This window comes from Poecilia reticulata, chromosome 2 (assembly GCF_904066995.2).
Source record: "Poecilia reticulata chromosome 2, P_reticulata-male-v2, whole genome shotgun sequence".
Taxonomy (NCBI): Eukaryota; Metazoa; Chordata; class Actinopteri; order Cyprinodontiformes; family Poeciliidae; genus Poecilia; species Poecilia reticulata.
This window is the reverse complement of record NC_088831.1, coordinates 45,132,068-45,157,602: the sequence shown is the minus strand read 5'-3', so window position 1 is coordinate 45,157,602 and position 25,535 is coordinate 45,132,068. Positions and strand designations below refer to the sequence as shown.

Here is a 25,535-nt window from a genome sequence, read left to right as displayed (position 1 = left end):
GTGGGGTATCTGTACAGGTGATGTCAGGTATCCTGATCGTATTTGTGGAACTAAAATTCACAGATTTCCAAAATCTGAAACGGAAAGCCTTGCTTGGATCAAAGCTTGTGCACGACCGTCGTAGGATCGATAAGAACAAAGTGTCTGCTGGCGTAAGTATTACTGCTTTGCTTTCTTTGTGTTTAGTGAATAAAAAAGATAAAGTCAATAATAAACACCCATTATGAAAACCTTTTAGCCAAGTACAGCATAATGGCAGTACCGATACAACTTCTACACCCTGAAGCCTGTCTGTTACAGCCTTACGTTAGCTGAACAGATCAATATGCAATGTGTACCGTATCTGACATACATTAAAGATTTTATTTCACCTGAAAAGGCTTTTTACTAAACTGTAATCACGTTAGCCACGCTAGCTTTTACTAAACTGTAATCGCGTTAGCCACGCTAGCTTTTACTAAACTGTAATCGCGTTAGCCACGCTAGCTTTTACTAAACTGTAATTGCGTTAGCCACGCTAGCTTTTACTAAACTGTAATCACGTTAGCCACGCTAGCTTTTACTAAACTGTAATCGCGTTAGCCACGCTAGCTTTTACTAAACTGTAATCGCGTTAGCCACGCTAGCTTTTACTAAACTGTAATTGTGTTAGCCACGCTAGCTTTTACTAAACTGTAATCACGTTAGCCACGCTAGCTTTTACTAAACTGTAATCACGTTAGCCACGCTAGCTTTTACTAAACTGTAATCGCGTTAGCCACGCTAGCTTTTTACTAAACTGTAATCGTGTTAGCCACGCTAGCTTTTACTAAACTGTAATCGCGTTAGCCACGCTAGCTTTTACTAAACTGTAATCGCGTTAGCCACGCTAGCTTTTACTAAACTGTAATTGCATTAGCCACGCTAGCTTTTACTAAACTGTAATCGCGTTAGCCACGCTAGCAGCAGGCCTAGGAACACTCAAACATTTGCCAACAACAGAAATCAGTGATTTCAAAAGTAACCCTCTAAACCATGAATGTCCGACTCACCCAGCCAGAACAACAGCCATCAGTGATCTTATCCACAGCTATATTTATGCTGAGGGTCTGAGGATCTGCTGTTTTCCTCATCGACTGGTAGCATTTAGCTGCGACGCGCACAATGTTGGAGGCATCATGTGGCTCAAACATCTTGATGTCGTCCAAAATAGATGACATGAACTTGTTGGTTCCCTTGTCGTGGCTGATATTTTTTGAAAATCCGGCAGAAATGCTAAACTAATCGACTCAGAAATACTCTGCAGAGTCAGTCGAAATGAAATTACACATAGAAACTAAGCACCGCGAGGCTTTGTTTGTGAGACATGCAGCCACGTGGGACTTTCGAGGGGCGTTTCTGGGCGGAGCTTGGTAAGGTCCATAAACCGGGAAGCTACAAAGTTAAAAAATGAACAGCAATAACTGGTTATTTAGCCTGTCATGCTACAAAACGTGGGAATTCTTTTGTCATACTTTCACTAATATTCATAAATATTTAATTGGCACGCTAAATATTTAGATCGAAGCCAAATACTTAGTCAGCAAGATAAATATTTAGTTTGCCAATTAAATATTAAGCTAGATTAGATATGCTAATTCATATGCCGATGACCGGAAGTTCTTATTTTGGTAGTCCACTTCCGGCTCTCGGCACGTGAACTAGCATATTAGCTAAATATTTAGCTCTGAGCGAAGCTAAATATTGAGCTTGAAACTGAATGTTTTAGTCTGAATCTGTGACATTTATAAATTAATGAATAATATGATAAAAATCTGACTTTGAAAATGTTTAATGGCTAAATAATTTAAATCTTTGCTGTTAATTCCTGACTGTATAACTTTACAAACGACGTTCCTGCTTCCTGTAATCACATTTTAATAGTTACCTCCTGTTTTTGTCCTAGAAAGTAAAGGCTTCATCATTATTTGTAATTATTGTTGGAGGCATTTACATGTCATGTGTGAATATTATTCATTCTGCAGAGACGAAAGAAAAAGGAGAATCTTTGATTGAAAAACTATTTTCCGCCAGATTTCTTCACTTCGTTGCTTCAGCTTCCTGAAGATCCCACTGCTGCATTTCGATAAAGTGGAGCTTCAGACTTTGACTAGGCCGTTGCAGAACTTTGACTCTTTCCATTTTCTGCTGTAGTTTAGTTGCTGTGTTTGGATCCTGGTTCTGTTGATGACCCGGTTTGGACCCACATTAGATAAAACTCAATAGTCAAGTTTCGTCAAGACTTTTATTTTGCAAATTCCTAAAACATGATGTGAAAATAAACATGTTAACCTGCAGAAACGGTAAATCTGCTGCAGCTCAGCCCATTATGGTGTCTGTTTTGTTTTGGGGTTTGTTTGTTTGCTGGCTGCTGCAGCAGCTGGGTGGCTGCAGCAGCTGCTGCAGCAGCTGGGTGGCTGCAGCAGCTGGGTGGCTGCAGCAGCTGCTGCAGCAGCTGGGTGGCTGCAGCAGCTGCTGCAGCAGCTGGGTGGCTGCAGCAGCTGCTGCAGCAGCTGGGTGGCTGCAGCAGCTGGGTGGCTGCAGCAGCTGGGTGGCTGCAGCAGCTGCTGCAGCAGCTGGGTGGCTGCAGCCTCCGCGGATCCGCGCCGCCGCCGCTCTCCGTGCCAGGCTTCCAGCTGAAGTGTCTCTCCGGGGCGGAGCTCCTCTCGCCTCCTGCTGGGCGGAACCAGGCCGGCGGCCCGGCTCGGTGCCGCCGTCACATCCTGTCCTGCAGCGCGACATCACCGGACCCAACTGGACCAGACCCTCCGGTTTAAGGTTTTTAGTCATTTTATGTATTTTTAAGTGTAAAAATTTAAATTTATCAGCTTTAAAGAGAAATGGGGAAAAAAGATTTCCTGCTTTTTAAATGTAAAAGTGAGATGAATTATTAAGAACTAAAGTTAGTTTACATTAAAGTGACGTCAATAAATCAGCTGATTTATATGAAATCTGTCTTGTTTACAGCTCAGCTGTTTGTACATGAATTCATGCGCAGCTTGTTGAAGATTATGACGTATTCATCTACTTATTGGTCACACAAACAGCTTTCCATCGTTCCAAACACAAACTTCCTGATATTTTATTGAGATTTTATGACGGATCAACGTGTTGCAGTGGGAGGAAATTAAGAAATGAGTTTATTCTGTAAAAATAAAAGTCTAAAATGTGAAAAGCTGTTCAGAGCTGGTGGAAATAAAACCCAGAGGAAGTTAGTTCTGAGTCAGGGGGGCTGAATATAAATGCACACCACACTTTTTAGATTGTGATTGTTAAAAAGAAACGCATATTAGTTTAAAATACAAAGAAGTTAGTTTTAATGTGACAAAAAGGAGATGTAAATATTTTGCAGGATGTTGTTGATCCTGAAGTTTAGATTAATCTGAACAAACATCAGTGATTTCCCTCATGTTTTTATTCAAAACACATTTAAGGCAATATTTGGATTATTTTTGGATTTATTAGAATTTAACTGCAAATTTAAAGAAAATTTTGAAACTATTGTAGGTGCAAAAAGTGAAAGAAACCAGCAGAAGAAGAACCAGAAGTCAACAAACAAGCTACAGACTTTATTTGTTGAAACAAGTACATATGGAGTTTCTGTATAACATGTTTTATTTGCTACATTGTGGTTTTTATACACACCATCAGTGGAAACAACTGCACACAATACAAATAACCAAACATATCAAAATCAGTTTTTACAACTCTTTGTAGCCACCAACTCGTCCTGTTGGTGTCCATAGTGCAAACTGGGTCACTCACATCTCGGGTTCACTGCGCCTCCAGTTCAGGGCCGACGCTACAATCAGAACCGCTCAGCTGGGTTCACCCAAAACTGGTTCTGCTCCAGTCAAACCGCCATGCTGGGGAGAGTTTAGCTGAATATTAGTCGACTAACGGGGGAATGCTGCTAACCAGACGGTCTGTTACTGTTCTGGACGTTTCATTGTTGGCGGCTCAGCTGGGGTGAAATGTGACTCCAACGGGTCTCCAAACGTCAGAGACGATTAAACTGGTTTTCACAAACGCAGCAAAGCGTCGAAACGCGTGTTGGTCTGTCCAGGCTTTTAAGGTTACGGTCAAAAATTAACAGCAATAATCTGAGTTATTTGAGATCAGAGAAAAACATGAGGGTTCATTTTTCACACTCACATTTTCACTATTCATTCATACGTAAATGTCAAAGTTTCAAACTAAATATTCAGTTAGCTTGGTAGCTAGCGCAGAGCTGTATGTTTAGTTTGGAGCTAAATAGTTATCTTGCTCACTGAATACTTGTGGAGCTAAATTTAGCTTGTTAACTAAATAGTTAGACTCAAACTAAATGCTTAGTTTGAAACTGACATTCATGAGTATCATGAAAAAAATAGGACTGAAAAATGAAGCTCCATGTTTTTCTCTGTCGGGTTAATTAACCCAAATTATTGTAACTTTATTCCTCATACAGAAAAGAGAGACAGGAACTTTGGGGGGGAACAAATGTTTTTGGTTTAACTTGGATCATTTCTTTCTACATTCACTTCACGGTCCATCAGGCGTTGTTCTGTTCTGGCGCCCGTCTGGCTTCGAGCCGGGCGGCTAAAGTTTCACTGGAAGAAAGAAAGCTACAGTATGCTGGTGGTGAAAGCGCCGCCCTGCAGGGGGCCGGGCTGCTTGTGGCCTCAGGTGGCTGCAGGAAAGCATCGGATCGGTCTGGAGTCTGAAGGGTTGAGGCGCGGCGCCCCGCGCTCAGGAGCAGCCGCAGCGGTCCACCACCATGGACGGGATCTTACCGTAGATGATCTGCTCCTTGTCGTTGAAGTACAGCATGTTGATGGGGGACATCTTAGTGGGGGTGCAGCAGGGGCCCGCGGACCCCCGGGGGATGGCCTGGTTCACCAGGTGGGTGTGCGGGTACTTCTGCAGGTGCATGTACTCGCACTCCCCGGAGCAGTAGTTAGCCTTGTAGCGCTTTGGGGCGATAATCCAGTCCCAGCCAAAGTCCTCGAAGTCCACGGTGAGCGGGTAGCGGCAGCAGCGGGACTCCAGCGAGTTCTCATCGCAGTCCAGACCCGAGTCTCTCCGGGCCCGACGGGGGCCCTCAGACACCTTCACCTCCATGAACGGTTGCTGGAACGACAGAACACAATGAGACGGATTAGAAGCTAACTATTCGCTATAGCTAAACAATTAGCTAGCAAGCTAAATATTTAGCTTCAAATTAAATATTTAGTTGTCCAACTAAATATTTGGCTTCAAGCTACTGTAAGTATAATATGTAAATTCAGTTGCTGATAACTGGAAGTGGACTATCAAAATAAAAGCTTCCCTGCCGCTTCATGGACTCCTGTTTTCATATCTCTTCTTCATGTGTTTTCTTGTGCAACAATTCAGCTTAAAACAAGATCGGTGGATTCAGTCTCACCAGCAGGAGTTCCTGGAAGTTCTTAACCCACAGCTTTTATTTTGATAGCCAGATACATCTTCACAGCATGTGAATTTGCATGTTGGCTAAATATTTGGCTCTGAGCTAGCTAAATATTGAGCTAACTCAGAGGTAAATAAATATTTTGCTAGCTCAAAGCTAACTTAATGTTTGGCTAGCTCAGGGCTAAATATTTACTGATAAGACCTAACTTTCAGTTTAATGGTCGACTTTTACTTATTGTAAATATAAATATGCATATTAAATAAATATTTATCTCTGAGCTCCTAAATATTTAATTTCTAAAGTAAATATTTAGCTAGCTCAAAGCTAACTAACTATATAGTTTAGAACTACTTTATTACTTAGTTTGGATCTAAATATTTAGCTTGCTAACTAAACATCTAGTTTGAAACAGTAACATTTAGGAATGAATGAATGAATGACATGGTGAAAATCCGACTTTAAAAAGCAAACCTCCATGTTTTCCTCTTATGACCGGCTAACTAACCCAAATTATTTCGGGTCATTTTTGACCCCGATGCAGCGGAGTCAGCGTTCAGCCTCTAATTTCCTCCTGGCAGCGAGTCTTCAAACGTGTCACGGAAACATGATGAAACCGCGACTTTCAGAGAAATTAAATCATCAGACGGTTGGTTAGCTGCTGCAGAGGCCGGAGCTGCTGGTCATCGATCGCCCAGGGTGTGTGTGTGTGTTTGTGTGTGTGTGTGCAGGCAATTACTCTGATTTGCAGAGTCACACAGAATGCTGTGAGGAATGCGGAGCGGCTTGATGTGATTGGTCCAGGTGAGCCAGCCTGATTACTTCCTGTTTGACCGCCTGCTGCGGCTGAACGGCACGAGCCAGTCAGACTCGATAAAAAGTCCACTGCAGTACGGAGGAACTGATCAAATTATCAGTCACTTAATGTTTAAAAACCGCATCATCACACAGACCAAAATGACCAAAAAATAAAATCTTTGAGTAAAAACCTTGAACAGAAGCTGCAGGTGAGTCTGTCTGCTGAGATTTTGGTGTTTCAGTAAAATCCAGAACTTTTTCTCCAGTAAGAGTAGAAAGTATAACGTAGTAAAAATACTCCTAAAAGTACATTTCCTCCAAAAAAGTTACTCAAGTAAATGTAACAAGTTACTAACCAGCTCTGTTTACGCCTGCAAAGGTCAAAGTTGTAGTCTAGACCACCGAACCAGAGACCAAATCAAGACCGGCGCCCCGCGCTACGTGACACAATAAAATGAAGTTTACCTATCAAAGTTGCTTCTCAAATTGATCCACATTCCCATAAAAACACCTGGATATTAAATACTTAAGAGCTGAAATAAATTTAACCTCTTAATTCTGTTTTGCTTTCATCTCTGTACCACAATCCACAGAGGTCTCCTGCCAGCCCTAAAAAAATAACGCCCTGGGCGGTTGCCCATACTGCCAATGTCAGAAACCACAACTGTCTGCACCATGAAACATAGTAATTAAGGCAATGCATTAACGGTAAACAACGCTCAACCATGAACACTGACCAAGGAACAATAAGCTTGAAGTAACCGAGCAGAAGGAGGCGACTGTTCTCATCCTCCCTCCTGCTGCAACGTCGGCCACCATGACAGGAGGCGAAAACAACAAAGAGCAATGAGCATGCTCTGCGTTCCTACGTTCCTGTTTAATTTATTCGCCAATTAAATATATATATATATATATATATATATATATATATATATATATATATATATATATATATATATATATATAAATATAAATAATAGCTACTGCAGTGCACGCAGAGCATTACAAGAACACAGAACGTCTCTCAGTGATACTTCAGTCCCATCAACCATAGTAAAGATCCATCCAGAAGAATCGGATCGTTCCTGAATGTTCTATCACTATGTAGCAGACTTTGGTACCAGTGTTGTCCCATACATGCGACACCTCAGTCAAAACCTCCACACAATAATTCAGCGCATCAGTGACTTTTTTTCATCGCAGATGCAACATGTGTCTCAGTACAGCTAGCTTAGCTAGCATCACGTCCACAGATCTTACCTTTCTTTAAGCTTTCCTTCCAAGTGACGCTAAAAGTTGGATGAAGTCCCACCGTCTGTGAAAGCGAAGCGCTGCTGATTTTACATGTCGCCATATCAATTTATGCAGCTATTATATTACTGACATTAGACAGACATCTTCTCCCGCTCAGAGGAAACCACTGCGCATGTCTGGAGCTCCGCGTGCGAGTAAAGGTGGAGCCGATGGGTGACAACAGACACTAAGTCACGTTATTGCTGGGATTTTACGGCGCCACCTTAAATCCCTGAACTTCACATTTTAACGGACAAAAAGAGCAACGCGACTTGGATGTAACGAGTAACGCGAGAGTTTGTAGAAATGTAGTGAAGTAGAAAGTATCCATTATTAAATCTACTTAAGTACAGATGCACAAAAATTGTACTTAAGTACAGTAACGAAGTACTTGTACTTCGTTACTTCCCACCACTGCTGCTCAGCATCACCAATTATTGTTTACTTACATAAATATAAATGCGCTCACATCGGTTTGACTCATTCAAAGCCACAGACGGGCAACAATTAATAAAAATGAAGGATGTTAAATAGTTTTTATCACCCGCTGCTGGTCTGTAACATTTCCACGCAGAACCAGGTTAGTTCGGTTCTTTTTTGTTTCCTCAATAAATGAAATCCTGGTTTGAAAACAGTTTTTTCTCTTTTTCCAACTCGGTCAGTTTAGGAGGAGTTAAAGTTAAAGAGTCCCGAAAGATGACGAGAAAAGTTCTCATGAAACTCAAACTGCAGGAAAATATAAATGATATTTGTGGCTGAAGCTCCAGGCGGAGCGCCGGGACTCACCAGCCCGTCCTCCCCGGCCTGCACCGCGGTCACCGCCAGGTCGTTCCCCCGCGAGTCGAAGGCCCTGATCTCGATGCCCCAGTTGGTCTCCGGCTGCCGCAGCCACACCGCCACCACCTGCTTCACGTCGATGCTCTGCCACGAGCTGACCCCGGCCTTCACGTCGATCTTCAGGGAGCGGATCCGGACGTGCCTCCTGCCGCCGTCCGTGGCCGGCATGAGGCGGGAGATCTGCAGGAACACGGTGGTCGCCTCGGCCGCCGGGCGCATGTGCACCCACAGCTGCGCGCGCACGATCCGCGTGGCCTGCAGCTTCTGCGTGAAGGAGAAGAAGCAGCACGTCGGTTCCCCGCCCTCCTGGACCGCCGGGTCGGCTGCAGGAAACAGAGCAGGACATGACGCACGGAGGGTAAATATTCACAGGTAGAACATGGAACCGGTTCGGGTGATTTTCAGGTTCTCCTGTTCGCTCCGCGTCCAGCGGACCCTGCAGGCTGCGGACAGAACCAGAGCCGCAGCTTCTGGCTTCACGTCAGAAGGAAAGAGATGAAGGTTGTTTTGTTTGAAGGTGACAGATGAAGCTGAAACAAACCGAATCCGTTCGATTCGACTTGGAGCTGCGCTTCACCTGAGGGCGGATTCAGAACCTTTACGGATCCGAACCTGAATCCCTGCGCGTCACTTCACCTCATGTCTGACCCGTTACCTCGTTTTATTGTTAAAACGTTTTCGCTCAAAACTTCATTTTACCAACATGTGCAATAAAAATAAACAATTTGTGTCGCAAACTCGAACAAAATACAATTTGTAATCTTGATGATGCTCAATTCACCAGAATCACCAAAAACCTTCCAGGTAATGTCAAACTTTATGTTTTTATTGCGTTTTTATGTCCGCAAAACTTCATTTCATTCACAGAAATCAATAAAAACAGAAACTTTGTCTTGCAAACACCAACAGAAATACCGTTTTTAATTCACCAGGATCACCGAAAACCTCCATCTGATGTCTCACTTGGTTTCTTTTATCTCCTCTTTTGAGCGTAAAGCTTCATTTGACCCATTATAAAAGTGCCATAAACCTTCTTAATCTTCATAATGCTTCGATATTCATCTTAAAATCTAAAACTCAGAATGATGCCATAATAGAGCGTTTTCTGTTTGTTGTCTTGAGCTCCAGTAAAAAGCAGCTTCAACATCTAAGCACCTCAATGAGATGCCAAAATAAAAGCCGTTTTGTGCGTAAAATCTTGTTTTACGCACAAAAATAGTCAAGAAACCGCCAAACTGTTCTGCAAGAAACACATAAAACAAAGTCCTCTGGATTTTTCTTCATTCATTTCTTCACAACCAACATCTAGAATCTCCATGCGACGGGAAAAAGCTCCTTACTTGCAGTTCTGAGCGTAAAATGTGGCTTTACGCACAGAAGACGCGTAAATGGAGCAGAAAGTGGAGCTCGAGGCAGACTTACGTTCAGTGGCCATGATCATCAGGGTCTCGGTGGTCGCGTGCTCGTCGTCCTCCTCCGGTACCGGATCCCGGCTGTCGTCTCCCAGCACGTCGTACTGGTCCAGCAGCTGCTGCAGCGGCGGCGCCTTGGGCAGCAGCAGCTGCACCGCGTCCCGGCTGATGTTGGGCGCCTCCTTCATGCGCAGTTTGCTCAGAATCTGCGACTTGATGGCGTTGATCCGCATGGTCTTGATGTGCTGCCGCACCTCGCAGGTGAGGCACTGCTCCGTGTCCGTGGGGCTGGTGGCGGCGGCCGGCTGCGGGTCCGGCTCGCTCAGAACCACGGGACCCAGAACAGCCAGCAGGCTGAGGCACAGCGCAGTCCGGGACAGGTGCATGGTCTCTGCTGCTCGGCTTCAGGTGAACCAGAAGGACAAGATCCGCTGCGACGTGATGCGCCTCGGAGCTGCGTGGGAAAATGAGCCGCGCTGACGGGCGTCATAATTTATTAGCGCGCAGCTTTTTATACTCCAACTTTAGCCCGTTACGTGGCAACAGAAACCATGATTGGCTGGAGAGGCAACGATGGATTCAAACAGAGAGGAAGGATTTTTATTACATGAATGAGACTTAAAAACCAAAGCATGTGAAACATCTGTCAAACAAAACAGGATAAAAAAACTTTAATGTCTCAGTTTTTCCTCTGACAGTCACTGCGGCTCCACAGAAAAATATATTAGTTCAGGATTTTGGTTGTTTCCCCGAAAAATCTCCAGATTAAACGGAATTATGCTACAAAACATTCAAGACGGAAAAAACCAATAATTTAAAAAAAATCATCAACATTGGCTAATATCCTTATTAATGTTTCTGTTGAGGAGGCAGCGCCACCATGTGGCGTGTTTTATATCACATGAGTTCGCGTTAGAGGATGAATAAATACATAAATATTAAAATAATCCAGGAAATAAACATTAGAAATTATATGGAGAATTGTATCTGTGAGATCCTACAGGCGCAGCATCGAGAAAAGATTTTCACGTTTGGTGACGTTTCAACAGCAGAATTGCTTCATTCGGAGTTTTGGAGACATAATTAATAATTCTGGAGAAAATAATTCAAAACACAATCTGAAAAGTACGGAAGTTCATTTCCACCATAAAAGAAAATTTAAAAACCCAAGCTATAATTTTGACTTTTATTAATAAGATATAATGAGATATAAAGTCCTGACTTCGAAGTTCAGTCGTAATTTTCAGATAGTCATAATTATGAGATTAAGTAATAATTTCAATTTTCAGTCATGTGAGATTTTGGAAGCTTCCGTAGAGAAACAGCGTGACTTGCATGAATATAACTTTTAAAGTCAAAATTATGACTATTTATTCATTTTTCTCACTTCCTGTCGGGCTTTTATTTTTCTGTCATGGCGGAAATGGGCTTTAATAGTAAGCAGAATAACGAGTCAGTTTATTTTATTTTTTACTTCTCTTGCTATATTAGGCTTTTATTACTTTAAATATTTGAAAATCAAAAATTATGGTAGACAGAGTTATATCCTCAAAATGTATTTTATTTCAGTAGTTTTTTTTGTAGTTTTTCTGCGCGTAAATGACGTCACATGACGCATACAACACCCAAAATTTATGTCGCAAGTAACGAATAAATGTGGAGTTAAAACAGAAAGAGGAGAACCGAGTTGTAATAAAATCCCTGACATATTTTACTACATTTATTTCGGGAGACGTCGAAGAAAACCACACTCTCTTTATTTTGAAGGTGACAACCGGAAGAAGAATTCTCCTGCCACCAAAGTCTGTCATTGACCTTTCGCGTGTTGTGTCGAACCACAGCTCCCAGTCCCGCCAGTAAAGATGCCCTTCGTCGTCCTGGAGAGCAACCTGCCTGCCAGCAGCTTCTCGGAGGATTTCCTGAAGCGGCTCTGCTCCGTCACCGCGGCGGCGCTGGGGAAACCGGAGGACGTGAGTAACCCAGACCCGCTTCGTGTAACAGATCTGAGCGTTTCCAGGTTATCTGGCGACCGGAGCCAGAGGAGTTGTCAGCAGGGGCGACCCCAGGTTTTATGGGGCCTTGAGCAGAATTAGATGAGGGGGCCCCCCTTACTATTCAGAACAACAGAGATTCAATACAGATTCAGTGGAGTCTGGATGGAGTTTAATTGGCTCATTAATTAGTTATTATTTACAGTGGAATGTCAGATTTTTCTGTGGTAGCACCAAATTATTCCTGGTCTTTTTGTTCCTTATAGCATATCTTAAATATTTAAAAGAAAATGCAGATTGTGAAGCTGAGTTATGTGTCTGCTATGCTACTTGACATACGCTATTGGCTACATTGCTAATCCAGAACTGTTCATTTTCCTTTTCGTTGATTGGCTGAAACCTGGAGCAGGCCGGGATGTTAGCTTCTGCAGTAGAGCTAAGTTTCTACTGTGTGCATTTTATGCTATATTTGGTGTTTGAACTATCAAAACAGGCAGTTCTAAGCATTTTAGAGATGATCTCAAGTATTTGTGGATTACCTTACATTAATTATTATGATCCTTAGGGCAACTGAACAATTGTCGTTGTGAACCAGCCGAACTGACCGGAGGCTCTTTTCCCTCCCAGAGGATGAACATGGTGGTGCATCCAGGGCTGCCGATGCTGGTGGGCGGCTCCTGCACACCGTGTGTTCTGGTGTCGGTGTCGGCCATCTCTGTGACGGACACCGCCGAGAAGAACAAGGAGCACAGCGCCAAGATCTTTGGCTTCCTGACCAAAGAACTGGGCCTGGCTGAAGACAGGTGAGCTCCCCCTGCTGGACGGTTCTATAAACGCTGCATTCAGTCAACGTTAACAGAGAATACGTCACTCTGTCCCTTTAGTTCTCTGCTTCCTATTGAAAATGAAGCTGCTATTAGTTTAAATCAATAATGAATGAGGCAATAATGGAATAAAATCCAGTTAAAGATGCTGAAGCATTGACAGAGCCGCCATCTTTGTTTCTGCTGACAGCTTCCTGTTTGGCTGACGGGACAGGAAGTGATGAGTCTGGTTTGATGTTTGCAGGATTGTGATCCAGTTCCTGGAGCTGCAGCCTCACCAGGTGGGGAAGAAAGGAACCGTGATGAGCTTCCTGTGAAGAACCAGCAGCAGACGACCTTTAACCTCTGCCCATTCCAGAATCCCAACTGGAGATTTGTACTGTTGAAATAATGTCACTGTTGAAAGTGAAGCTGTTAATTCCAGAAGTAAAATCCGGGCTGGTTCGGTTCTGCCGGAGGAACCCGAGCTGAAGACGGTTTGGTCGTCCCGGTTCCTCTGGATCGGCTCTGGGATCGATTAATCTTCCTGTAGATGAAATAAAGGCAGAATGTTGAACAACAATCATCTCTCATCACTGCACATCCCATAATACAAAATACTCACATTCTCTACTTGGTAGAAATGATGTTTTCAAAAATACTCCAGTAAAAGTAAAAGTACAGGCTGGAATGTTGACCGTTTCTGAAATGGACCTGAATACAAAAACTCCAGTCATTTTCACCTTCAAGACAAAATGACTTTCGATAAGTTAAACAGTTCTAGTCATACAGTCGTTTGGTCACAACATCCTCTGAGCTGGTGCAGAAATGTAAAGATGACGGAGTTTTTATTCAAACGCAGCTCGTTGGTCATGAAACATGAAAACATGAAATGATTGTTCAGGCTGCAGACGTCAGTCTGGACGTGTTTCTGTGTTGGTGACGAAGAAAGAGAGAAAAACAATAAAATATCCAAAATGGAATCTTCTGTCCTGGTTCGGTCCGTCTGTCCTGGTTCGGTCCGTCTGTCCTGGTTCGGTCCAGTAGACCACTTTACAGTCTAAATGATCCTGACTAATATTTGATCTAAAGACAAACGTGACTGTATGTATGCATGTTGTGACTAAAGAAAGAAGTAATGTATTTAGTATCACTAAGTCCCGGTCCCGCCAGTTGTTCTGGTACCGCAGTTTCAGAACCGGGTCTGGAATTTGAGTTGCAGTGCGCGTTTTCAGACAGCAGGTGTCGTAGTTTCCCCATTTACCGGCGGGATGGTAAACGGGTTCGGAGGTTCTCTTCTGGAATGTGGGAGGTTTGGGCCGAACTTCCGGTGTTTTCAGTTTTTTCTTGCTGTTGGGAGGATCGTTGACAGCTGCAGTGAGACGCGGGTAAAAGATGGTGGTGGAACTTTATCTGGACCTTTTCTCTCAGCCATGTCGCTCCGTTTTTATTTTTGCGAAGAAGAACAACATCCCCTTCGAGTTCAAGAAGGTTTCCCTGATGGACGGTGAGTCTCCGCCGCTGGTTCCGAACCCAAACGGTCTTGTGACGTGAATAAAACAAAACTTGGCTCATTTTATTTTCCCCCCAAGCAGCACTGATTTTTACTGCAGATGATTGTTTACTAAATAAATGCTGTTGTTGCATTTTAGGTTTAAAAATATTTTATTTCTTATATAAAAATGGATTTTAATTTATTTGCAGCTCTAAATGTACTTAAAGCTTAAATGAAAAATCAGCCAATGTGTCGTTTTAAAAATCAGATCAATCATCAGAATAATCGATTACTAAATAACTGATCAGGGCTGCACCGATTGCAGCGACCTTTAACCTGATCTGCTGACTTTGATTTGGATCAATATCAACTTTTTTTTTTAGTCTGAAAAGTCGGTAAGTCAGAAACTGATGAATTGGACGAAGGTGGATTTCCAGATGTTTGTGGGTGTTGATGGAATCGGTCTATTTAAGTATCGGTGCAGCCAATCGGTGCAGCCTGCACCGATTGGCTGCACCGATTGGCCGATACTTCCTGGACTTCCTCCAGGAAGTCTCGTCTCGTCTTGCCTGGTTTCCTGCTGGTCTGCCATGTTTGTTTGGGTTCCAGGTGAACATTTTGGAGATGAATTTGGGAAAATCAGCAAGATCAGAAAAGTTCCAGCACTTCGAGACGGAGACTTCTGCCTGGCTGAGAGGTGAGCATTTGCTGAAAGCGGTGGTTTCCGTCCGGATGCGTCCGGATGCGTCCTGACGTTCCGCCGCTCTCCTCCAGCGTCGCCATCATGCTCTACCTGGCCGAGAAGTTCCAGACTCCGGACCGCTGGTTCCCGGCCGACCTGCGGCTGCGCTCCCGGGTCAACGAGTATCTGTCCTGGCAGCACTCGGCCATCCGGATGCACGGCTCCAAGATGCTCTGGATGCGGGTACGTTCCCCAAACCGCACTGGTCCAAACTGGTTCCAGTTCAGGACAAAGACACGTTTTCACCAACAGTTTCAGCCAAATGCTTCATGGTGATGAAACCAGAAATTAAATCAAGTCTGGTGTGAAAAATAAAGTAAAATTGGCACCAAAATAAAAAGAAACTGAATAAAAACCAAGATATTCTTATTATCAGCTGTAACAATTTCCCCCAGAAAAGTCCCAAGGACCGTCCTTCGTTTGACCCTGCTGACCTTTAGCAGCTGGTTCTGACCCGATGCTTCATCCCTCTCAGAGACTTTTGGTCGTTTTTGACTTTTCAGATTTTGTTAAATCCATTTTTCTCTCATTTCTTCCTGAAGAAAAGAAGCTGTGTAATAATTATTCACATGTTGATGTAGACGGATAAAATCTGATTAAATTTATCAAACGTTGAAGTTTAGCAGCTTCGGGTCTCATATGGTCCAAATATTCATTTTGTTTTATCTCTTATTTTATGGCTGAAGTAAATCAATGGAACTTTTGCTCCTTGAAGCCAAACAAGGCAGAAAACTGATTGTGATCAATGATTACTGATCTGATCAGTTATTAACCAGAGAACCAGAGTGAGACCCAGAACCGGGTCAAAGGCTTCAGACAGAACCGCCTTAAAGGGCCAGGCACATGGATCCACTTTATAACACAATGAAGATAACATGTTGCCTTCAGTTGTTTTAAAAATGATATTTATATCAAATATGAATTCATAATTTAAAGCCTTGAAATTGGGTCTCTGTCTCTTTAAGAAGCTCCACCTCCTCTATTAACCCTTTAATGTTTTTACCAGAGCTGCTCTGAGCAGCAGCTCCTATAATGAGCTCAGCAGATGTTTGCTAATTGCTGCTGGCTAGTCTGAAGGAGCTGCGCCTTGAAGGCGGGGCTAGGTCCAATCAGCTGAATGGTTGCCATGGAGAATGAATGTTTGTCTGCAGCTCATGATTCCTAAGATCATGGGGATCGACGTCCCGAAGGAGAAGATGGACGGAGCGCTGGAGGACCTGAACGCCTCGCTGACCCTCATCGAGGAGAACTTCCTCCAGGACCGGCCCTTCATCGTGGGGGACCAGATGTCTCTGGCCGACCTGGTGGCCATCGTGGAGATCATGCAGGTGAGCTGAAAGGGTCAACTGGGCCAGAAGCAGGAGCTGGTTGCTCTGGAGGGAGGGGATTTCCATCCTGGCTCTGGACGTCCTCCAGACTCCCTGAAGGTCCTTCAAACTGCTTCTCACTCATGAAATGGACCTAAAATAAAAAAAACGAGGGATGAAAGTGATTTCTAAAGATCTGTTACCATCTGATGAATCCTCATGACGAGCCAAACCGAGCAGCTAGCTGTCTGGCTAACAGCAGAGCGAAGCAGCAATGAAAACCTTCAGGATCCGTCGGTCGGTGAGACTTTGACAGGAAGCCACAGGTTGTTGTTCTTCGCTGCTTCACGCCGGTCCAGTCCGGTCCAGTCCGGTCCGGTCCGGTCCGGTCCGGTCCGGTCCAGTCCAGTCCGGTCCGGTCCGGTCCGGTCCGGTCCGGAAATTCAGCCAAGGAAACAAGTTCTGATAGCAAACCAAATATTCAGTTATTAAATATTTAGTAAGCAATAGCAAGCTGAACATGCAGTTTGTTAGCTAAACGTTTGACTTGCTAAGGAAATGTTTTTGCCCTGAGATAAAGTATTTATTTTTTGCCATCTAATTATTTAACTGTGTTCTAAATTAAGTTAGCTAGCTAGTTAGCTCTGAGGTCTTTTTTTTCTTGCTTGCTAAATATTTAATCAGCAAACAAAAAGTGATTTACTAACACAATGTTTTTGCTGACAGGTCAGAGTTTAACTCTAAGCTCAATATTTTTGTTTGCAACTAAATATTTAGCTTTGAGGTAAAAAGTTAGTTAACTTGTTAGTTAGAAAGCTAAACATTTTTGCTTGTTAAAAAATATCACGCACTGAGTTAAAGCAAGATAAATATTTGATGAGCAAACCCAAATTTAGCTTGCTAACTGAGCTAGCTAACAATTATTCCGTTTAGTTCAGAGCTAATTATTTATCCATCCATCCATCCATCCTCTAACACCTTGTCCCTCAGTGGGTCAGGAGGTGCTGCTGCCTCTCCAGCTAACGTTCTGGGCGAGAGGCCGGGTCACCTGGACAGGTCAGCTGGACAGGTCGCCAGTCTGTCACAGGGCAACACAGAGACACACAACCATGCACACACACACTCACACCTAGGGAGAATTTGGAGAGACCAATTAACCTGACAGTCATGTTTTTGGACTGTGGGAGGAAACCGGAGTACCCGGAGAAAACCCACCATGCACAGGGAGAACATGGAGACTCCATGCAACTGCTAATTATTTAGCTAACAGAATATATGAAGTGTGATGCTTCTCTGAGCTCAAACCTGAATCTGAGTTTTCAGCATTCAGGAAAGTTCAGCTGAAGGACGACGTGACTCTGGTACCTTATCCAGGCTTTACTGATGTTTTTCCTGCTGATGATACGATACTGAAGCATGAAGAGGAAGTGATTCCTCACCACTTCCTGAGGATGAAGGATTGCTGCCAAGTCAGCAGTGCTGATGCTATCAGATGAATGTTTGTTCCACTTTGCACTGAACTGCTTCATAATATCTAAATATTTAGTTCTGATTACAAGCCAACTAAACACAAAAAGCTCCGAATGAAACCTTCATGTTGTGTTTTGTTCTGAGCTAAAACTTCAGTCATCCTCCTGACTGAGACACGGCAATGTTTCTCTTCTTCTCCTGTCCTCCAGCCGCTGGGCGCCGGGCTGGACGTGTTCGAGGGTCGACCGAAGCTGAGCGCCTGGCGGGACCGGGTGCAGGCCTCCATCGGGAAGGATCTGTTCGACGAGGCCCACCGGGGCATCCTGGGGGCGCAGGACAGCATGAAGCAGCTGGATCCCAGCAAACTGGAGCTCTTCAAGCCAAAGATCCTCCGGCTGTTCTTCTGAAAAACAGGAGGATAAAACGGATGTCGTAACAAAGCCTCAGCCTCCGTTTAACTTTTACTCTAATGATCCCGCTTACATAAGGTTGACTAAGCTAAACGGACTGATTGTGTAACCGAGGAGTGAAACGTGATGCTTCTCTGAGATTTGTGGAATGTCGGTCATTAGGCCATCGGCTCAGTTCTGCTTCATAACCTGTTTACTGATTTAATCTGTGCTAATCCTGAACTTCCAATAAACTTTAAGAAACAGTTTGGGATGATTTGGTGTTTGGAGTTTTGAAGATGAAGAGAAATGTGGGTCAGAGTGAAATTTAAAGCTTCAGCCGTTTAAAAAGGAATGGGGAGGTGCTGCCCCCTGGTGGAGGAAGTGAAGCACCTGCAGTCAGGAAGTCCGATCATTTCCTAAACTTTAAGAACCAAAAGCAACAAAATTCACATAGAAAATGATAAAAGTCAGACTAAAGAAGTCTGCCTGGTTAGGAAAGTTTCACAGCCTTTGAATCTATTTAACTTTTCTATATTAGTTACATTAAAACCACAAACTTACGGCAGAAATATAATTTATTTCCCTCAGAAGGAAAATTCAAGTGAAACTATTTGACCAGATATTTCACTTGTTTAATAAATATCTATTTAGAAACCAAATATTTACCTTCAAACTACATATTTAGTGACCAAGCTAAATATTTAATCTATCGTATAAATAATATAAATATAAATTGTGCAATAAATGCATAACTTACTTTGTAAATATTTAGTTTGAAGGCAGATATTTATCCAGTAGCTAAATATCTAGCTTGGAACTAAATATTTTATTTGAAGCTAAATCCTTGGGAAACCGTTATGTATGTAAATATATAAATATGTATCTTTAGTATTTAGTTTGAAATTAAATATTTTCTTGACTATTTTGTTTTTTATATTTAGTTCAAATATTTCACTAAGAATTTAACTTCAACTAAATGTAGCTTTACAAATGAATGTTTATTTTCAAGTTGAATATTTTGTTTGCTAAAAAATATGAATCTCTCTTACTAAATATTAATCTTCAAACTGACGTTTATAAATTAACTTGGTGAAAATATGACCTTGATTCTTTTTCCTCCTTTTTGCTGAATAACCCGCCTTGTTGTCGGTCAGTGGGTCGTCATGTTCTGGACGTAGTTTGGGTTTTATTGTAAGCGGCCCTCCAGCTCCGGGCTGTTTGTTCGTCCAGCAGGGGGCAGCAGCGCGCCGCGCCGCGCCGCTGCCGCTGCCGCGCCGCGCTGCGCCGCGCTGCGCCCCGGACTCATCCAGAGCGCCGCTGCGCCTTGGCGGAGACCCGCTCGGCTCCGGACCGCCTCTCCCTCCTCCCTGTCTGCTGCGGAGCTCCGGCGGCCGCACAGCGACCTGCCGGCGGCGGAGGAAGCCTCCAGCATCCCGGGATTGTTCCCCCGGTCTAAACCCGCTCAGATTATCTGTAGATCTGGCACGAAACGGCGCTTCATCCAGAACAACAACAACCCGCAGAAGAGGCAAGTTGTGTCCGGGCTGGGATTTTGCTGGGTTTATTGGGTTTATTGGACCGCTTGTGCAGGATTTCATCCCTGAACGACCTTGCGTTGTTCCTGCTGTGGACGGGAGGATTTTCCGGGAATGGAGAGGAGCGGGATCGTTTTCCTTAATGCAGATAAAGTACGTACAGCTCCGCTGGATCACATTTCCACGCAACATGTTTGTGTGAGAGTCGCGTTTGCTGTGACCTCGTCTGCCTGATGCTTGATAACCTTTCGGCTCCTTAATGGGGTCAGAAGCTCAGGCGGGGCGCTGAGCCCCCCACGCCCACTCAGACACTCCGCATGTAAATCATTGATGGCCTGCAAGCTGCGTGGAGGAAGATCCTGAATGAAGCGCATGCTGGGAGAATCAGGCTGCAGAGGAACAGATGGGACACACAGGCTTACACACACACACACACACACACACACACACACACACACACACACACACACACACACACACACACACACACACACACACACACACACACACACACACACACACACACACACTGTCACAGGCAGAGGGGATTGAGTCATAAAACTCTCCAGGACAGAGGGTCAGGGGAGGCCTTGACCTCCAGTCGGCCCCCCCCCTCCTCCCCTCAGCTTGTTTTTCCTCCTGGTCATCCGTAGATTAGGTTTGACTTGGAAACAAAACTGCAACATTTGCTGCCGCTTTCGCAAACCAACCAAACCCTCTGAGCAACCTGTTCCCCTCCTGGCCTGTGGGGGCGCTGCACCAAGATCCACTGAAGGAAACGACACAAAAACCTCTGAAAACCTTCCTTCAAACAAATGGAGTGGCGACAGATTTAAGCAGTTGGAGGATTTCTCTTTAGTCTTTGGCTAAAGACAACGAGCCATTTCTCCTGCTAGCGCTAGGCTAGCACACTAGCTTTGGTTGTATTTACCCAGAATGCCCTGCGCTGTAGTCCGCTTGGCTTTCACATTCAAACCACACCAGAGTTCATTTCAAACAAACGCAGGTAGAGGTTTGTAGACGGACCAGTTTGTGTTCAAACCTCCTGAAACGAACCAAACTTTCTAGTCAAACGTGGGATTTTACCGTCCACTTTGAGGTTTCTAAAATCTTTTATGTTTCTGTTGAGTCACCTTCTGGAGCATAAACCAGTGACCTCTTTCCTCTCGTCTCCCACAGCTGAAGCATGAGCCTCTCTGTCGGACGGAGCGGGATGTTCTGATCGCCCAGCGTGGCTCTCAGCGATGGGATCCAGTGGATGACAGCAGCTGAAATCTCCCAGACGGAGGAAGACGAGGTCGCCTCCAGAGCATGGGCTGCGTCAAATCCAAGCGGAGCGCCGCGGCCTCCCAGCACGCCAACTCCACCGAGGGGAAGCCAGCGGGCGAGAAGGCCTACCTGGTGGGCGGGTCGGCGCCGGGCTCGGCGGACGGCTCGCCGCAGGTGAACACGGCGCTGCTGGAGTACGCCCAGCGGCTGTCGGAGGACATCGTGGCGCGGGCGGTGCAGCAGTGGCTGGAGGTGGACAGCCGCTACAGCGACATCCCCTACATCGAGTGTGACGTTCCGTGACGGGAACCTTCACGCCTGGCGGCGGACGAGTCGACGGGAATCCGCTCTGACTGGAAGGGATTCGTCCTGAAACCTTCCTCCAAACCGACCAAAGCGCTCTGATCCCGACTGTGACAATGAGGTGGAAGATTACCGGTGAACCCGGGAATCCCATCCGACCCTTGACCCTAGATTGGAAACTCTCCCTGGAGCTTCTTTCACTGCCACTGCTTCGCCTTAACCTCTGCCCTCTGCCACGAGGGCCTTCTGGGCCGCTGACGATGCGCTCTCCAGATTGGGAACTTTGACTCACCGACGAGACGTTTCGGTTTTGGTTCGTCCACTTTGGCTACGTTCACACAGCAGGCGAATTCACCCACTTCCGATCTTTCACCGGTTTGTTCGAAAAGAAATCGGATTATTTCCAAAACATCTCAATGTATTTTATTCAACTTTTACGTCGTTGAGGTGAATGTGCGTCATAATTCTGCACCAGAAGAAGAAAGATGTAAATCTGGACATAAACAATGAAAATTATAATCATGAACTGATGAACGAAGTCTGAGTCAGTTGGAAAACTAAAAAATACAATTTCATTAGTCATTTCCATTAAATAATGAAAATTAAAATTACACGAAGATCATTTCCTGTTGTCTTCTTCATTTCCTCCAGTAGTAACTTCCTGTTGTTGATCCTGCGTGTTGCCATTGCAGTAAATTTCTATTGAAAAACGTTTTTACTAAATTGGTGTGTTTCCTTTGAGTGAATTTATTTTTGCAATTCCAGTTTGCGTAATTTTAAGGCGAATAGAACCGCAGCTGGTGAGGCGCATCCCAACGCACCGCTTCGGGTCCGAATCCACCGGACAAACAAATACGCAGAAAAAAAATCGGATTTAAGCGAAAAATCGGAACTGAGCCTGAAGACCTGCTGTGAGAACGTGAACTTTGTGCCGCCGTTGATACGTTGGAAACTCGGCAACCAAACAGCCACAATACAAAAGTCTGGATCATCAGCCTGAACCCGTCTGCTCAGACAGACGGGCTTTGTTGAGGGTTTTTCAGTTTTTCTTCCGTTTCTTTAGTTAAATCGATGAAAAACACCAAAGAAAACAAAGTTTGACAAAAATAAAAGGATTTTAACTCCAACCAAAACCTGAAGATGAGTTTCAGGACTGGAACTAAAAACATTTCAATCCCGTCGTCATCAAACGTTTTCCAGACTTTCTGAATCTTTCAAAGTTTTTCTTTGGGTTTTAGGTTTTTTTTTACTTACAAATCTGATGATTAAAAATGTTTAAATTCACAAAATGACTGAAATCTGGTTTTATTTTCACTAAGAGGGATGAAAAATTATCAAAACTGATAAACAGGCAGCCAAATGCAAAACTCAGATCTCCAGCAGAAATAAACATGAAAAATGGCCTGGAAGAGATAATTATGTCAAATATTTCCAAATATTTAAATTAGTATTTGCTGAATGAAATTAGTGGATGTTTATTCTTGTTGTTTATGTCACAGCAGCCATGTTGGATTTTAAATTCCCTATTTTGAAGATATAAACTAATTTTTTGATAATAAATTAAATAATCAGAGACAATTTGTTTATGGAAAAAAAAAATTCTCCACTAGAAATTGTTTAATTTTGGGATTTTTTATGGATTTATTTGAAGAAACAGGAAGAAGTTTATCCTTTCATGTCTAATTGGGTCATCAGAGGTCAGAGGCTTCAACAAGCAAAAAACAGAAAAAAATCTGATAAAAAACAAACAAAAACTACTAAAATCCAAAGAAAAAGATCCAGAAATCTGGAAGGAAAATTTAAAGAAATTCAGAATAAATCAGGAAAGTTCAGCTCAGGTTAAATATGCCGCCCCGTTTGGGTCAAAGTCGGATCGGGTTCCGTCGGTGTTCATCCAGATTGAGACCTCAGAGGCTAAATCTGCCAAACATTTATGCCTCCATGGTCATAAAAACCTTACAATGAACCAAAAAGGCCTCAGGAAAAAGTTTAAATGTCTTCTGGTCCTGAAACTGTTCTGTGGCGTTAAATTCCCGCCTGTTTAAAATAAATCAGGTTTCATTTGGTGATGGTTTCTCTCCTCTAGTTCGACCGGCATCGTGTGATTTTTGCGTCTCCAGGGAGTTTTAAAGATCAATAATCTTTATTAAAACTTCAGTCTTCCATCAGAAGCTTTAGGAAAATGTTTTTCCCGTTCGGATCCAAACTGTCGGCTCAGAGTTATTTAAAGTGGAGCAGCAGAAACTGGCCTGAGACCAGCGGAGGATCGGAGGAAATGCTCCACAAATCCAAACGACTCAAAGCTGCAGGACAAAAACACGTCGACCTCAAAACAGACACAGAAACCAGATTTGATTCTACTGCATTCTCATTAAAGGACATTTATGCTCTGTTTTGGAAAACTTTATAACTTTTGTTGCCAAGAAAAGAGAAAAATCCTCTCCAGGAATCAAGAATCAGCTCTGTAGCAAATATTTCTGCACAAAACACAAAATCAGCAGTTTTAGAGCAGCGGTGTCCAAAGTGTGGCGCCGGGCCATTTAGAGGCCAGGGAAGGATTTCTGTTGGGACTCATGTTGGTTTCTGTTTGTAGCAAATCGCATATCTGAGACTAAACTGTTTTACTTCATACCTCAGCTTTGCTCCAACAGAGAAAAGATCATTTGTAATCAAATCATAATTTACATTTCAGAAATAAAACCTGTGGTTTTGCCAGCGAGTCTGGATGAATTCAGGAACAAACATAAAACAGGGAAATAATTTTAACTGTTGAGGAGAAAAATTGTGGAGCCATAAAGAAAAAAAGCCATTTGAGTTTCCTGAAGTTCGCAGCAGCAAAAATCTGAGTTTCAAAAGAGAAAAACAAACGTTAATAAGTTTTTTCTCCATTTTGTTCATTCATAAATGTCAGTTTCAGCTTAAAGTGAAATATCTTGCTTGGAGCTAAATGTTTAGTTAGCAACATTTAGCTAACAACATATTCACACTTGCTTTGAGCTAAACATTTAATTAACTAAATATGTAGTTAATGTCTGTCTTGGAAACTAAATATTTAGCTCACCATCTAATACTGAAAAAACTAAATATTTAGTTTGCTAACTAAAAAATGTCTTTGAACAGATATTTGTTAGCTCCAAATTAGTAAAGTTTTAAACTTAAGTATTTAGTTTGACTAAACTCACATAAATTTCTGAATAAATTACTAAAATGGTGAAAACAAGACTTTGAAAAATTAAACCTCTTTTTTTCTGACAATAAACTAAATTATTGCTGTTAATTTTTGACTGTAACTTTACAAACTGAACATTTTCAGAGTTTGTTTTTGTTTTGTAGTTTCTGCTCACCTGTAGTTTCCTACCTGCAGAACTAAATTTTAAAGGGCCAGTTCCACAAACCTGCCTAAAAATTATGTAATTTCATACAATTTTATTTTTGGTTTGACTAAAGATTTCCCCCTAATTACAATATTTAATGTGTTGAAGGTAAATAAAGTGGGACGTTGAGACGGTCGATGCTTGTTTTCAGTGGTTGTAAAGATGAGAGCAGTGAGTGAATATCAGGAGGAACGACTCCTCCTCTCCTCCAGGCTGAACCGTCAGCATGTGGAAACAAGTCATGCCTTCAGCCTGAGTGTTTGCTTTAGAGCGGGTCAAAGGTCAGGCTGAGCAAAGGACAAACAGAAGGATTTACAGCTGCAAAGCGTCAGTTTTACGGTGGAGGAAGCATTAAAACGGCTTCAGGTGAGAACAGGAAGCTGCCAGCAGGACGTAAACACACCTTCCATTTAACTGATTCACCAACATGAAGCAGCAAACGTCCCCAAAAAAACAAAATGGCTGCCAGGACAAGGAGACGGACCAAACTCCAGGCACGGCGGCGGAAGGCTGATGCTTGGGGCTCATCAGGACAGCTGTGACTGGAAAACAAACTAAATACTTTTAAATGAAATATTTAGGATAACTAACATTTAGCAAACGATATTTAGCTTAGCTTGCTAAATATTCAGTTGGCAAACTAATTTGGTTCAAAGAGTAAATCTAGATTAACGCATATTTAGTAAGATAAATATTTAGATCAAGAACTAAATGTTTAGTAACAACATTAAACATTTAGCTTGCTAACATATAATTTAAAAATTTAAATATTTAGCTTGTAGCTAATAAATCTCAAGCTAAACATTAAGATGATAAACTAATTTTACAGCCAAGCTAAATACTTAGTAACTAAATTACATATTTAGCTTGCTAACTAATACGAAAACTAAATATTTAGTTTGTAGGACTTGTGAGGAGAAAACATCTGGACAGACGGACCAGAGCTTCACGTCTGGAGAAACTGGACCAACGTCAGGCCGGGGGATGGTTACCAAGACGATAGCAGCTGATGGTTACCAAGACGATTGCAGCTGAAGCTAATGCTAAAGTTTTAGTTTGCTGCGATAGGAATGCTGTGACTGGTGC

General features: G+C 43.2%; 4 protein-coding genes across 5 annotated transcripts; 3 read left to right on the top strand and 1 right to left on the bottom strand.

Annotated features, from left to right (window-relative positions):
* Positions 1-3,572: 3,572 nt before the first annotated feature.
* On the bottom strand, positions 3,573-10,648 carry mstnb (myostatin b). Its single transcript, XM_008404207.3, has 3 exons — positions 9,779-10,648; positions 8,306-8,679; positions 3,573-5,130 (listed from the first exon to the last, which is right to left on the bottom strand). The coding sequence occupies exons 1-3, from the start codon at positions 10,152-10,154 to the stop codon at positions 4,750-4,752; spliced, it is 1,131 nt and encodes a 376-aa protein (XP_008402429.2). The 5' UTR covers positions 10,155-10,648; the 3' UTR covers positions 3,573-4,749.
* On the top strand, positions 8,583-13,145 carry ddt (D-dopachrome tautomerase). Its single transcript, XM_008404206.3, has 4 exons — positions 8,583-8,714; positions 11,610-11,738; positions 12,387-12,562; positions 12,828-13,145. The coding sequence occupies exons 2-4, from the start codon at positions 11,631-11,633 to the stop codon at positions 12,898-12,900; spliced, it is 357 nt and encodes a 118-aa protein (XP_008402428.1). The 5' UTR covers positions 8,583-8,714; positions 11,610-11,630; the 3' UTR covers positions 12,901-13,145.
* A 737-nt stretch (positions 13,146-13,882) lies between these two features.
* Positions 13,883-18,234, top strand: gstt1b (glutathione S-transferase theta 1b). The gene is made up of 5 exons (XM_008404209.3): positions 13,883-14,069; positions 14,667-14,754; positions 14,832-14,982; positions 15,951-16,127; positions 17,786-18,234. The coding sequence occupies exons 1-5, from the start codon at positions 13,958-13,960 to the stop codon at positions 17,981-17,983; spliced, it is 726 nt and encodes a 241-aa protein (XP_008402431.1). The 5' UTR covers positions 13,883-13,957; the 3' UTR covers positions 17,984-18,234.
* A 994-nt stretch (positions 18,235-19,228) lies between these two features.
* Positions 19,229-24,757, top strand: akap19 (A-kinase anchoring protein 19). Of its 2 annotated transcripts, none has more exons than XM_081604748.1 (2): positions 19,229-19,496; positions 20,683-24,757. In XM_081604748.1, exon 2 carries the CDS (start codon positions 20,815-20,817, stop codon positions 21,073-21,075), a length of 261 nt encoding a protein of 86 aa, XP_081460874.1. In that variant the 5' UTR covers positions 19,229-19,496; positions 20,683-20,814; the 3' UTR covers positions 21,076-24,757. The 2 variants fall into 2 exon arrangements, with proteins under 2 accessions (XP_081460874.1, XP_081460873.1); XM_081604747.1 differs by having other exon boundaries at positions 19,229-19,656.
* Positions 24,758-25,535: the final 778 nt, after the last annotated feature.

Excerpts from the sequence above, each read along its gene's own strand:
- akap19 (XM_081604748.1), top strand. The coding sequence starts at position 20,815 with ATGGGCTGCGTCAAATCCAAGCGGAGCGCCGCGGCCTCCCAGCACGCC.
- mstnb (XM_008404207.3), bottom strand. The coding sequence starts at position 10,154 with ATGCACCTGTCCCGGACTGCGCTGTGCCTCAGCCTGCTGGCTGTTCTG. Across the intron at positions 8,680-9,778 it reads GATGATCATGGCCACTGAAC|CCGACCCGGCGGTCCAGGAG; the intron begins GTAAGTCTGCCT and ends TGTTTCCTGCAG. Across the intron at positions 5,131-8,305 it reads AGGCCGGGGAGGACGGGCTG|CAACCGTTCATGGAGGTGAA; the intron begins GTGAGTCCCGGC and ends CTGTCGTTCCAG.
- ddt (XM_008404206.3), top strand. The coding sequence starts at position 11,631 with ATGCCCTTCGTCGTCCTGGAGAGCAACCTGCCTGCCAGCAGCTTCTCG. Across the intron at positions 11,739-12,386 it reads CGCTGGGGAAACCGGAGGAC|AGGATGAACATGGTGGTGCA; the intron begins GTGAGTAACCCA and ends TTTCCCTCCCAG. Across the intron at positions 12,563-12,827 it reads CTGGGCCTGGCTGAAGACAG|GATTGTGATCCAGTTCCTGG; the intron begins GTGAGCTCCCCC and ends TGATGTTTGCAG.
- gstt1b (XM_008404209.3), top strand. The coding sequence starts at position 13,958 with ATGGTGGTGGAACTTTATCTGGACCTTTTCTCTCAGCCATGTCGCTCC. Across the intron at positions 14,070-14,666 it reads GAAGGTTTCCCTGATGGACG|GTGAACATTTTGGAGATGAA; the intron begins GTGAGTCTCCGC and ends TTTGGGTTCCAG. Across the intron at positions 16,128-17,785 it reads CCATCGTGGAGATCATGCAG|CCGCTGGGCGCCGGGCTGGA; the intron begins GTGAGCTGAAAG and ends CCTGTCCTCCAG.